Here is a 13,289-nt window from a genome sequence, read left to right on the forward strand (position 1 = left end):
AAAGAGAAGTGGTTCTTATTAGTCTATAATGATGACCAGTCTTAAAATCAAAACCACAATGCAAGGCTATACTTATCAAACCTAATTCTAACATAGAAAATGGCCCTGTGTGCAGTTGTGGGGTCTCAGTGGAAATAGTGCATTGGAGACGGTAAGGGAAGTATGCACCAGACCCATCAGGAATGCCCGAGAGGAAGAGGCCAGCCATGGGCAGAGGTGACAGCAAGCACAGACCAAGAGAACCAGTTCCCAAATGACACATGCCAAAGATAGGACTGAAACATCAGAACACATGCGATACAAAATGCTCTCAGGTGTTCAAGGATAAACAACTCAGGTGGAAAGCATGTGAACTGGTGCCACAGCCTGAAGTCATGCATCAGACTGCCATGAACCAATAGTTTCTTTTTCTGCAATTTGTTCTACAATCTGAGATTGGATCTTATTTTTTTAATCTTTATTTAAGACTATATTGAAGGAGGCGAGCCAGCAACAAGCAATTCAAACCACCTTAATAAAAATGCTTAAGGGAAGATGATAATCTCTTCAAATTATTTTTATTTTCTTTTCCAAGAGAACAGTTCTTGCCAAATAACCAGCTATTATTAAAGACCAAAAAAAAAATGATAAAGATATGGGCAGGGAGGAATCAGTTATTTATCTTCTTTAATCTAAGACATTTTGACAGTCTAGCTCTCTCTCTCTCAGCTACCAAAAATACACTCATATATTCCAAAATATTTTCAGCTATAGTTGATGGCCACAGGTGACAGTTCCAATGACTACTTTGATTTTGAAGGCATGTTAGTATTATAGCAGCAATTTTAGCTCCCAAAAGGTTTTAGGTTTTCTTCTTTTCCTTTTTTTTTTCCCAAATGGTGGGGAAACTAGAAACCAGTTGTCTGTATTTTGTGTTAGGCAATCCAGTCAAATGTGCTCTGTACTTAACTGGGCAAAACCAGAATCAAATATTCATTGGCTTCATTTAGGTGACTATAACATTACAAGAGGTAGTAGAGACATGTTCTGATGTTGTACTTGAGGACTTGGGAGTAGGTAAAAAAAAGAACAATTATTGCTGTTAAAGTGAACTGCTTGGCCTAGAACTGCCTCCATACTCTTTAAGTGTGGCTTTTACTAAAGCTTTCTTCGTACATGAAGAATTGCAACCTAACATGATACTGGCTATGACCTACTCTGGTAACAAGAGGCGGAGTCTCAGTCAGTCACAAGAGTACAACTGTTTAAACCATGTTCAAATAAGACAGGTGTGAGCTGTAACCAGTCCTCTCTCTCTGTGCCTAACTTCCAATCTCTGGATGTCATTTCCTTTTTTCTGGCTATGACTATAACCCACCCCATGTGATGTAGTAGAACATTCCAAAGCATTTTTGGTCCACACTACTGCCTGATTCTGGAATCACAAATAAAGTCAACCAAGAGCTGAAAACCTGGATTTGTTATAACTTTGTCTCTTAACACTACTAAACATGTAGATTGAGTTTCTTTTACTAAATGCATTTTGGGATCCATCTAACTGTAGGCCTATTGTTATTTGGGCTTAGTCTCAGAGATTCAAAGAGGACAATGTTCACAGTTTTCTGCTGTAGAATTTGGGAGCTCTCCTTAAGTCACTGAAGTCAGCTGGAAGGCATTAGTGTCTTCCCAAATTATTAAATCCCAGGATAAATGCTGGTTGAGAGTGGCACATGTCTGTAGTCCCAGCTACTCAGGAAACTCAGACAGGAGTATCAAAAGTTGGAGTTCATCCTGGGAAGTTTAGTGAGACACTGTCTTGAAAAAATAATTTAAAGGTCTGGGGATATAGCTCAGTGACAGAGTACTTGCCTAGCATGCACAAGACTCTGGGTTCACTCCCCTGCAACATAAACATACACACACATGCATGTGCACACACACATACACACACACACACAATAACGACTCTGTTGATTGATAAGGAGGAGAGCTAAAATATATTGTCATGAGGCAAATTTTGTTATTTTATAAATAGCTTCACAGATCACCTTTGTACCTGTCTAGAATTATAATATTATCATATATATAATCTCACTTTTATTGACAAATAATTTCTCTGTGTCTTTATTTCTCAAGAAAGATAAAGACTTCCCTTCCCAACCTTGCCATCACATCCTATTTTTGTTTAGCTGGGCTCTTCAATTTCAGCTCCTTAGTGGTAGAAAGCTATTTAGTCCAATCAATAAAATTAGTACAGCAAAAGTCTCTGGACCCATATTTTATTTTTAAAATTACCTCCAACTCATTGAGAGAAATTCCCCCAGCTGTAGAAGTCTTCTTTCTAGAAAGGAAACAGAGCCCTGCCCAGTGTCTTAGCAATGTGTGCTCCTGCCAAAAATAACCAAGGTCTGGTTTTCCCAATATAACTTTCCACCCTAATCGATCTGGAGATCGAGAACCAACTACATTCACTATGTAAGAAAAAAGAGACAGACCGACATTAGGAGTAGGACTGAGGTTTGACATTTTCCAAGGTCATGCAACCTCATAGATTTCAGTTTGAAGCTTTGACCTAAACCGTTGGTTGTTAAAAGAAATGAGAGATAATATAATGTGTCTTCAGAAAACAAATCACCGCTAAATTTTAAAACGATGTTGTAATCATTTTAAAGTACAATGGTTATTATGTTTAATTATAAGTCTCCCTTTAAAATGTATTAAAATTAATTGAGCCTTTAGGTTTGTCTTTGGGGACCCTGAAAGTGAGGGAAAGGAGAGAATGAGTCCCCCTCCCAGATTGGGATGGTGGCAGTGCTGTCACAAAAAGGAAAGTCAACTCCAACACCAGGACAAGGAAGTCATAGTAAATACCCCACATTCATCCTACCAACTGATTTTGGGAATTAAATAATCAAAATGTTAAAGCATCAGTTCAAATGAACATCCACAATGTGTTTTCCAAGACCCAAGTGGATTTTTGAAACCAAGGGCAATACTAAATTCTACGTATGCTATTTTTCCTATATATATACTTATGGTAGAGTTTAATTTATAAATCAGACATACTAAAGTATTAACTATGATAGATAACTAATAATAAAATAAAACTGGGACTGAAATATAGCTCAGTGGTGCCTAGCCCTGGGTTAGATCCCCAGAATGTCAAGGAAAAAAAATAGAACTATTATAATAACCTGCTGTCATAAAAGTTATTTAAAATTTATGAATTTTTCATTTCTGGAATTATCCATTTAATATTTTTGAGCCATGGTTGACTGTGGGTAACAGTAGAAAATGAAACCTCAAATAAGGGAGGACAACTGTATATAGAAGTAACAAACTAAATTTAATGAAACTGTAGTTAAGTATAATAAATACAAATGAGCTAATGAAATACCTAAAGGGTGGATGAAGTTGGTGGATAGCTGAAAAGTTGATTTTTAACTATCTGGGAGAAAAAGCAAAACTTTTGAATAAACTAGGCTGGATATCAAGTCATAAAATGGCATTTATTCCCCTGCACATCAGAACATTTTAGAATTCTAGGATCACATAGTGGTTTAGAGAATGGGTGTGGGATCCAGCTGATATGCAGAATTTTGTGCCAGTGATATCTAAGCTCAGAAAGTGCCATATACCGCTATAGTGAACACCTGAATGTTTACTGGGCAGTTAACATATGCCAGATTGTGCTCTAACATTTGTACATATATGACCCTATTTATTTTGTACAAAATCTATAGGCAGATGCTACTATTGTCCTTATTTTACCAAAAAGAAAGCCAAGGCACAGAAGCCGATAAATGGTCCAAATCCATCTAAGCTAGTAAAGGTGAAAGCAGGTTTGGTCCCCTTACTATTTGTATCTGAGTCCCTCTGTTGCTACCTTTGACCTGCAATGTCATTGAAAACAGTAATGATTAGCAAGTACTCCAGCAACGGTGTCTGCTACTTTCAAAATTATATGTTCCTTAGGGCTGGGTTGCGGCCCAGTGGTAGAGCACTTGCCTAGCATGTGTGAGGAACTGGGTTCAATTCTCAGCACTACATATAAATAAATGAAATAAAATAAAAGTTCATCAACATCTAACAATTTTTTTAAAAAAATTATATGTTTCTCCTACAACATTAAGGTACTTTATATTTCCTGCTGGCATGCTTTAGAGAGAATTCTAGAAGAAGCCTATGTGCCAAAATGAAATTCTGGGATAAATCTTAATCTACAAATGGCTAGTTAGATATTGTTGTCTTTTACTGAACTAAACTATTGATTCTAGTATCACCAAGATAATTCAACCCTTATTTTGGTTTTATGCCAGACACTGTTTGAAAACTACATTTAGGGGCTGGGTTGTAGCTCAGTGGTACAGCAGTTGCCTAGCAAGTATGAGGTACTAGGTCCAATCCTCAGCACCGTATAAAAATAAATAAAAGGTATTGTACTCACTTTCAACTAAAAAAAAAATTAAAAAGCTACATTCAAAGAAAAATTTTTAAAAAGACACTAACATTTCACACATTATATCAATTTAAGCTGACCAACCATTCAAGCCCTAAATGCTAGTTAGAAAGAGGCAGCATGCACCAGAGAGAACATACATGCACACATGTGTTCGTACAAACACAGTTTTACAGATGCCCACCGGATACAAGACTGGTGCCCTGAGACTGTGCTTTATGTAGACCATCTTGATATCATTTTTAATTGTCTACTGACAGTAAATATACTATATGATTATGATGTATACTGTACTCAAATTATAACCCACAAAACCTTCCAAGTGAATGCAACCTCTCTGACCCTCCCCCAGAAATATGTATCTTACACACATATATGTGATCCAGATAGTAAAAAAAGATTGTCTCCCTTGTGTCTTAATTCTCCTAGATGTCCTTGACACTGTCTTATACAAACAGGCCATGAATAACTTAGTTTTAATATATTTGTTTGGCTCACTTATGCCTGATTGGAGCAATTGAGAAAAATTACATTCATAAATCTTCTTGCCAAGATAATTAATTATGCACAAAATACTCCAAGCTGCTTCTGATTTTCATTAATGAAGCAGATTATCTGAAAAATAAGATGCTGCAGGAACTGAAAAGAAAGGGCAGCTGCTCATCTTTCAATGTAAAACGAGTACACATTTTTACATCTGAAACATAACGATAAAGAAATAACATGGTATGATTATGTTTACCAGGCTCTCACGTCCCAATTAAGACAGAAAAATCTTGTTGTTTTCGTTCTCCTTTTTCTGGAATTGATGTAAATCTTAGGTTGCTATCATGCTGGTCACTTAATTTCTATTCCAAAGGTGAATTAGCTGACTTTTTCAAAAGCATTAGGCCAGAAGCACTTAGAGAGAAAGAAGCACTAAATGCATCCTTCAAATGGCCCTAAAGGAGAAGAGATGCCTCAGATACTCAGGCATTCGCATTATTATTTATCAGTCATCTTTGTTCTAATTCTTCACTTAATTTCCCCTTGAGTGGTTAAAATGATTGACAAAGCTGATATTTTATTCATGTAAAGTCTGACAGCTTCCATGATTCTTTAAAATAGGTAGGGAATTGACAAAATAAACTTTGCATTCCAAAGAGGCGTGGTTCCACGATGTTCTAGAATTATCAGGAAAATCATCCAGGAACATGATAATCATAGAACTTATTTAATTTTGGTCCCTGCTGCTCATCTGTACCAGTACAACATCCCCAAAACTATAGAATAGAGAAACTTTAAAATTCAGGTAAGAGAATTATGTTAATACCTACATAGCTTTTTTGAATATTTCCTTGTTACATAATTATCAACAGGGTCAGTATTGACTATTGCTTATAACATTGAAAAACTGAAGGGTTTCCTTACTCATCAGTAAGGTGTTGCTTAAATTGTGTTACATTCAATTAGCAAAATACAATGTATCTGTTAAAATTATTCTACTTTTGACATAAGAATATGTCTATGATTTGTTCAACTGAATAAAAATCAGATTACAGTAGAATAAATACAGGCGTATTTAGTTGACTTTTGTATATTTGTTTGTTCCTTCAACAAATGTGTATGTGCTTGTGTGTTTAGGCCCCTGTTAGGATAAAAGCCTAAAAGGTGGCTGTAAACCAAAATTCTAATAAAGCATCTACATGGATAGTGAGCTCCTCACATTTCTAACAAAAGTTAGAGTGCCCATTAAACAAATATGGCTGCTAAGATTATAAAAGTGACCTTTATTTGATCATACCCTATGAACTCAAAATAAACAATGAAATTGACCTTCAACTCAAGCCCTGTCTTTACTGGAGCATGACGGTGGAGGGAGCAGAAAAAGGAGAGCAATGACATATTGGCCCTTCACTATCCTTTTCAGATATGATGATAAAAACTCCTAATACTAATACCACAGTTTCTGTGTTCCACACACGGTCCTAAGTACTTGTCATGTAATAACTCTTGGGTCATCCTCATAACCCTTAAAGGTAGGTACTATTATTATCCACATTTTTAGAGAAAACTGAGCCTCCGGCAATTTAAATAAATGCTCAGTTACTCACTTGATAAGTAGTGAAGCTGTGATTTAAACCCAGCCAACAGGCTACCCCAGGATTGTTGCTGTTAACAAGCACAAAGAAACAACAGTTGTTATTAATTATTCCAGTTGCTATCATTGCTATTATTGAGAGAATGTGTTAATAGGGATCATTTTAAGATTAAGAGCCTAAATTTTATATTTAAGGAAATGACTGTATTATTTATTAACGGATCATATGAAGCATGGTATTTATTCTTATTACTATAATTAAATTAGTTCTGGTTCAAGGACTATTAGGAATGGAGTCTAAAAGAAAACCTTATTCTTGCTGGGCACAGTGTAATTACACACCTGTAATCCCAGCTACTTGGGAACTGAGGCAAGAGGATCTCAAGTTCAGCCTAACAATTTAGTGATACTTTGTCTCAAAATTTTAAAAGGACAGGGGAAGTAGCTCAGTGGCAGAATGTTTGCTTAGTATGAGTGAGGCCCTAGACTCAATCCCCAGCATCACAAAAATAATAACAGCAAAAAGAAAGAGAGAGAAAGGAAGATAGGTAGGTTGGTAGATCAGTTTCATTCTCATAACCACAAATATTCATTTTTAAGCCTTTACTATATCCATAAAAGCATCTAACAATTAAGGGCATTAAGAAACCTCAATATGTATAACATCATTAATGCTAAACCCAGGAGAAAGAACTTGGGCTAGAATCTGTTAGATGTAAGGTTTAACCAAGGAGAGTGAGGGCAAGGAAACTGGCATTTCTTAAATTTCTCTTAAAATGGTAAGCAGTATATTTTACACATGTTATTTCATTTAATCTTTAGAGCAACCTTGTGAGTGGAGTACTATTTCCAATTTTAAAATGAGGCCCATTAAAAATGACTACAAAATACTACTGTACACCTATTAGAATAGCCAAGATCTGAAACAGTGATAACATCAAGTCCCAGTAAAGATGTCAAACAACAGAAATCTCAATCATTGCTGGTGAGAAGTAAGAGTGTCTAGCTATTTTGGAAGACAGTAAAAACACATTCTTAGCATACTATCCATCAGTACCACTCTTTGGTATGTGCTCAAATTAATGGAAAACTTATATTTACACCAAAACCTGCTCATGGATGCTCACAGAGCTTCATACATACTTTCCCAAACTTGGATAAAACCTCAGTAAGTGAAAGGAGGACTAGACTGCAGTACATTCAGATAAGGGAATATTATTCATCCCTATACAGATGTAAACTGTCAAGCCATGAGAAGACACAGAAAACTTAATTGCATTTTACTTAGTACAAAAATAAATCTAAGGAAGGCTACATATTGTGTGATTCCAACTATATGATATTAGGCAAACTATTGTAGCATTACAAAGATCAGGGGTTGCCAGCAATTGTGTAGAGAAGGATAAATAGAGGATTTTTGAGGGCAATTAAGTGATTCTGCATGATACTGCAATGGTGGATACATGTCACTATGCATTTGTCCAAACCTACAAATGTACACCATCAAGAGTGATCCTAATATCAATGATGGACTTTGGGGAATAAAAATGTGTTAATGGAAATGTATGAATTATAACACATTTGCCCCCCGATAGGAGATGCTGATAATTTGGGAGGCTGTGGGGCGGGGTGCATGGGAAACTTCTACCTTCTGCTCAATTTTGCTGTGAAATAAAATCTATTTTAACAGCACCCCCCCCTTTAAATTAAAAAAAAATGAAAAGGAAAGCTGAAGACTGATAAGTTAGAGAATTCACCAATTCAGAAAGCTTCTACAATACCTCACTTCAGTTAATATGAGACATCTTTAAGTTTTCTAAGGTTGGCAGAGATCCAGATTTCCCTTCAACATCACATTGGGTTAGAATGTTCATTTGGAATTTGAATTTGAAAATTCATCCTGAATTTTCATGTGATTTCTTTACTTTTCTTTCTTTTTCTTTAACTGCAGAGGAACCAAGTGAGTGATAATTGCCATAGTCATGAAGCAGGAAGACAAAAATGGCTACCTTATGAATAAATAAGACTTACTGTAGATGCTTCTGCATTGAGAAGCCTCATGGATGAGACTTTTCTTTGGAGAGAGAAAGTCTCTGTTAACTTGAATCAGTGAGATTGAGGATTAAAAAGCTCTGGGAACATGGTGGTGGGCAGGGGTTAGGAGAGGTTGAAAGAGAGCCCACTTAAGAGAGGGAGGACACGGAAATTTAGAAATGGTTGTCTGACAATTTTATATTGATTCTTGTCCCTGGCATTGATTTTCTTTGTTATGCCAAAATCATCAGTAAAAGACTATTGCACTGGACTACAGTACTCTAATAAGCAGGTGAAGGGCCACAAGAACTGAATCAGGGGCAGGTGGGGTGGGCAGGTAATGCACAGCAAAATCAGGACAGGAGCTGATTGGCCAAGGCAGAAGTAGCTTAGGAAGAAAATGCAATGTGGCAGAGTCTATGACTGGAGGGTGGACATTTGCCTCTGCTGTATGCCACCTCCTGGGAGAGGGTTATCTAATAGCAGAGCAATGCATGTCCAAATTCAGTGTCCTTTTTGATTTTTTTAAGGCACTTTTTACTTCGCTTATATATTTCATGATTTTCTCATCACATTTGAATGACAGTTCTTAACTGAGGGTAGTTTTGCCCCTTGGGAGACATCTGGCAATGTGGTGACATATGTGGTTGTCATAACTGAGGATGTTTCACGAGTTGCTAGTTAGTAGAGGTCAGGGTTAATGTCCTAGAGTGCACAGGACAGACCCCCACAACAAGGGATTACCTAGCACCAACTGTCAATAAGGCTAAAATTGAGAAATACATTAGAAGGAAAATTTATAGAGGAAAATGCCTTGTGTCTAGTGTGTCTCCAGCATATAGTATGTGTCCTGGCATACAGTAGGTACTCAATAATTATTAGTTGAAATATTAGTCATCATCTAAGGTCTCATTTTTCCAGCTTGAAATAAGAACAAGTATTTGCTTCCAGTTATAAGTCTGTCTTTCCAATTTGTGTCAAAGAAAAATAAAACATGTAAAAAGACCCCTTTCCCTTGCATCCAACCAGGAGATCTCTCTCTGTATCCTTTCTCTTAATTCTTTCCCCTTAATATTCATAGATTTGAGCACAGAATTGAGACAATCAGAAATGTTGCAATAAATATACCATCTATATTAGTTGGGGGTTTGCAAAGAGAATTCTGTCCACACTTACCCTCAAATGACTGAGATGAAAGGAATACCTCACAAACATGTCAATGACTGATCAGAGTTTTGCCTGCAGCCTGGGTAGTGAGTTCTGAAGAGCCTAAACACCTCCAAAAACCTCTAACCACTGAGAATTCAGCCATTGGCCAAGGTCAGACTTCTTTACTAACATCAGACCATTCTTCTATTTTGAGGTTACAGACTTTTTAAAACAATAATCACAGCAATCTAGCACAATTCAGCAGCACCCTCATGTTTCTCCAACTTTTTAGAAAAGTACTATTAACATTCAGGACTGCAAAAAAAAAAAAAAATTGTGCCTGCTAGTTATGACCTGGAAAGAAGTGAGAAAGAGAGCCCAACAGTAAAACACAGTCATTTTCAAAACTGTCTGTAAGTGTTCTCCCATTCACAAAATCAATATTATAATGACAGTAAATAAAAATTGTTTCTTTTGTATTCATATTTACTTGGAAAAACAACATGGTAGTTTGGAAGAAAGCCTTTTGGATCAAAAATAAAAGGATTTGACTATAACAACAGAGACTCTGCCCCAGGGTATGGCTAATCCACATATGACCAGTTAGCAGAGGCAGGACATCAGCCAATGCCCATTGGGTTACCTGGTTTTCTTGTTGGTCCCACAGACATATCTGCAGAACCTGACCCAACTCTTGCCGCTGCTGCTGCAGGTACTTGTCTAGCTGCCTTCTCCTGTCTTGCAGAAGTTCAAGAAGGCTGTCAATCTTCAGACAGCTGCTCTGAGCTCCCTGGATCAACTCGGAACTCACAGTAGGTCCATCACACTTGAATTTCTCTATGAAGTCAGTGAGTTGCTGGCTTTTGTTTAAAAGGGCTAGAGATCGAGATAGGAGTTCTAGAAGAAAATTAAAAAGAAAATGAGATAATGATATAAGCAAGCTTTTATGTAGTAATACTTGGATTCTTCATATAATTTTAAATGCATATAGCTTTAATAGTAATAACAAGCCACACTGCAAGGTCAACATAAACTGCTTACAAACTTGAAGTAGTCAAACACCCTGGCCTAACCATTGCTACAGCCCTAACTGCCAGATGTTAGATGCTAAAGTTGAGCATTAGCATGATTCAGTGTAGGCCATGGAAGGATGATAGAATTTTGATATGGTTCACTGTTTTTAGTGGTGTGATGCTGGTTATGGTGCCAACCCTCCCTGGAGTATTCTGTATTCTGAGCTTGTTGAACTAAATATGAGATTAAAAGGGTAATACCTGTCATGGCCAAACACCCAGTGAAGGTTACGGCCAGCTGTCTCAATGTCAGGGACTATGGCAAGGTAGAAAAACTCACTCAGTCTAATGGAGTCAGTTTTCACTCAGTTCCAGCCAACTGTTGACGTGAGAGAATATGGTTGCAGTGCTGATACGGCTTCCAATTTTTTAAAGAGTTATAACTATAGATTTGTATGGAAAAGCTTCTGATTTTTTAAAATGTTTTATACTTTGTATATTTTTAATTAAAACTCCCCACAAGATAAAGCATATTTACTGTTAAATAGGCCACAAGTTTGTGATTTTTGAAGAAAATTAAGTTGTAGGTTTAAGTAACACCTTTCTATTAAAATATTAGATAACAGTACTAGAGCTTACTAATATAATAGTATCTCCAAGCAATGATTATGTGCCCTGGGTAATTTGGGAGTCACCAATACAAAGAAACAAATGAAACACAAGAATTTGAACTAGAACAGAAGAATAGGAGAATTTAAATAAGAAAAGTCAGGGAGAACATTGAAATTCATTTTCTTGAACAAAGAAATGGAACCTGTTTTGGTTTAGATTTGAAATGTTCTCTGAAAAGCTCATGCTTTAGAAGCACAGTCCCCAGTATAGCAAGTTATACAAAGAAGGCTAGTAGACAATTATTAGATCGTGGAGACTGTACCTCATCACTGGATTAATCTATTTGATGGATTAATCATTTGAATGAACTACTGGGTGGGAATTATACATAGGTATATGTATAATTGCATACATATACATGTATTATTATATGTATAATTTATCATGGCTCGAGAAAGTAGGTCACTAGGCTGGGTGAATGCCCTTGGAGACTATATCTTGTCCCTGGCTCTCCCTTCCCCCACCCCTCATCCCTGGCTGCCCTATGCGACCAGCTTTCCTCTGCCACACCTCTTCCTCCATAACGTCCTGCCTCTTCTCAGGACCATGGAATGAGACTTCTGAAACTGTGAGCCCAAATCAAGTTTTCTTCCTCTAATTGTTCTTTTCAGGTATTTTGGTCACAATGATGAAAAGGTAACACAGAAGAAAACATTACTAAGATAGCAGCAGGGGAAGGACCTATTGTCTAAAACAAGTTAGTTATGGGGAAGTAAAAGAAACAGTAGGAGAAACAAGGTGAAATAGGTTATAGAAGGTCGTAAATTAGATAGCCATAATTTTGCAAACAATGTAGTAATGAGGATGAGTGAGTTTACTTTTGTATATGAAAAAAGAAAGAATTTTTTTCCTATGCATTGAAGAGCTTGTTGTGATATTTTGAACAGCTACACACACACATACACACATACACACACACACAGAAAATCTGATTAGGCAACAAAGTATCCACATGTCTAATCTTACACATTAGACTTTTCAAATAAGGGAGGGAAGCACAACTTTAGGGATTCAGGATATTGCAAACTGACAGTAGATCAAATCATACTGAACTGGCCCTTTAAAATACATATAATTAGCCAAAATTTCAATTTGCATTCTTTTTTTTTTTTTTTTTTTTTTTTTTTTTTTAGTTTTCTGTCAAGGTTTCTGTCAAAATAGTATAACCATGACCACATTGCTCTAGGCATGCATCCGCCAGAGCCAAAGGTAATTGGAGGCTGCATAGCCTATTACCGGCTACCTGCTGGTCACCCAAATGGACCAATTCTTCCCTCGGTTCCCTCTGCCAGTTCTCTTGGCCTTCCCCTGTCAGTTCCTCATACTCACGTTTTTTTTACAGTCTACATTTCCCTACTTATTTATTCCATCAGTTAGTTGGTCATACCAAATGACATATTTTTCTTCACGGTAAACCATCTAGCTATATTCAAGAATACAAAAGCTCTACAGTTTGTTTATTGGAAAGATTACACATTTTGGCATTTATAAAACCCTACTAGCTGGTCTCAGTGGCACATGCCTGTAATCCCAGAAACAAGGGGTTACAGAGACCGAGGCAGGAGGATTGCAAATTCAAAGCCAGCCCCAGCAACTTAGTATGGCTCTAAGCAACTTAGAGAGACTATATATATCTCAAAATAAAAAATAAAAAGTGGTAGTTAAGCACCACTGGGTTCAATCCCCAGCACACAAAATAAAATTAAATTTAAAAAAACCCTACTTACCTTATGATGTGAAGTTGATAAACAATCAGTAAAATTTTCAATGCTTAATTGGTTAGATTAATTTTGTCATATTAAAAAAGTGATACTTATCTCACTGGCTTGGGAGACAAAGGCAGGAGGATCATGGATTTAAGGCCAGCCTCAGCAACAGCAAGGTGCTTAGCAACTCACTGAGA

The 13,289-nt window shown here is 36.7% G+C and overlaps 1 protein-coding gene across 1 annotated transcript in view; it reads right to left on the reverse strand.

Moving 5' to 3' along the window:
• Window positions 1–13,289, reverse strand: part of Ccdc141 (coiled-coil domain containing 141) — a 183,471-nt gene that overhangs the window by 115,530 nt on the left and 54,652 nt on the right. The window contains exon 5 of the mRNA XM_026392006.2: window positions 10,345–10,598. Coding sequence (XP_026247791.2) covers window positions 10,345–10,598 — 254 coding nt within the window. The remainder of the gene's footprint in view (window positions 1–10,344; window positions 10,599–13,289) is intronic.

Source organism: Urocitellus parryii, chromosome 1, assembly GCF_045843805.1.
Source record: "Urocitellus parryii isolate mUroPar1 chromosome 1, mUroPar1.hap1, whole genome shotgun sequence".
Lineage (NCBI taxonomy): Eukaryota > Metazoa > Chordata > Mammalia > Rodentia > Sciuridae > Urocitellus > Urocitellus parryii.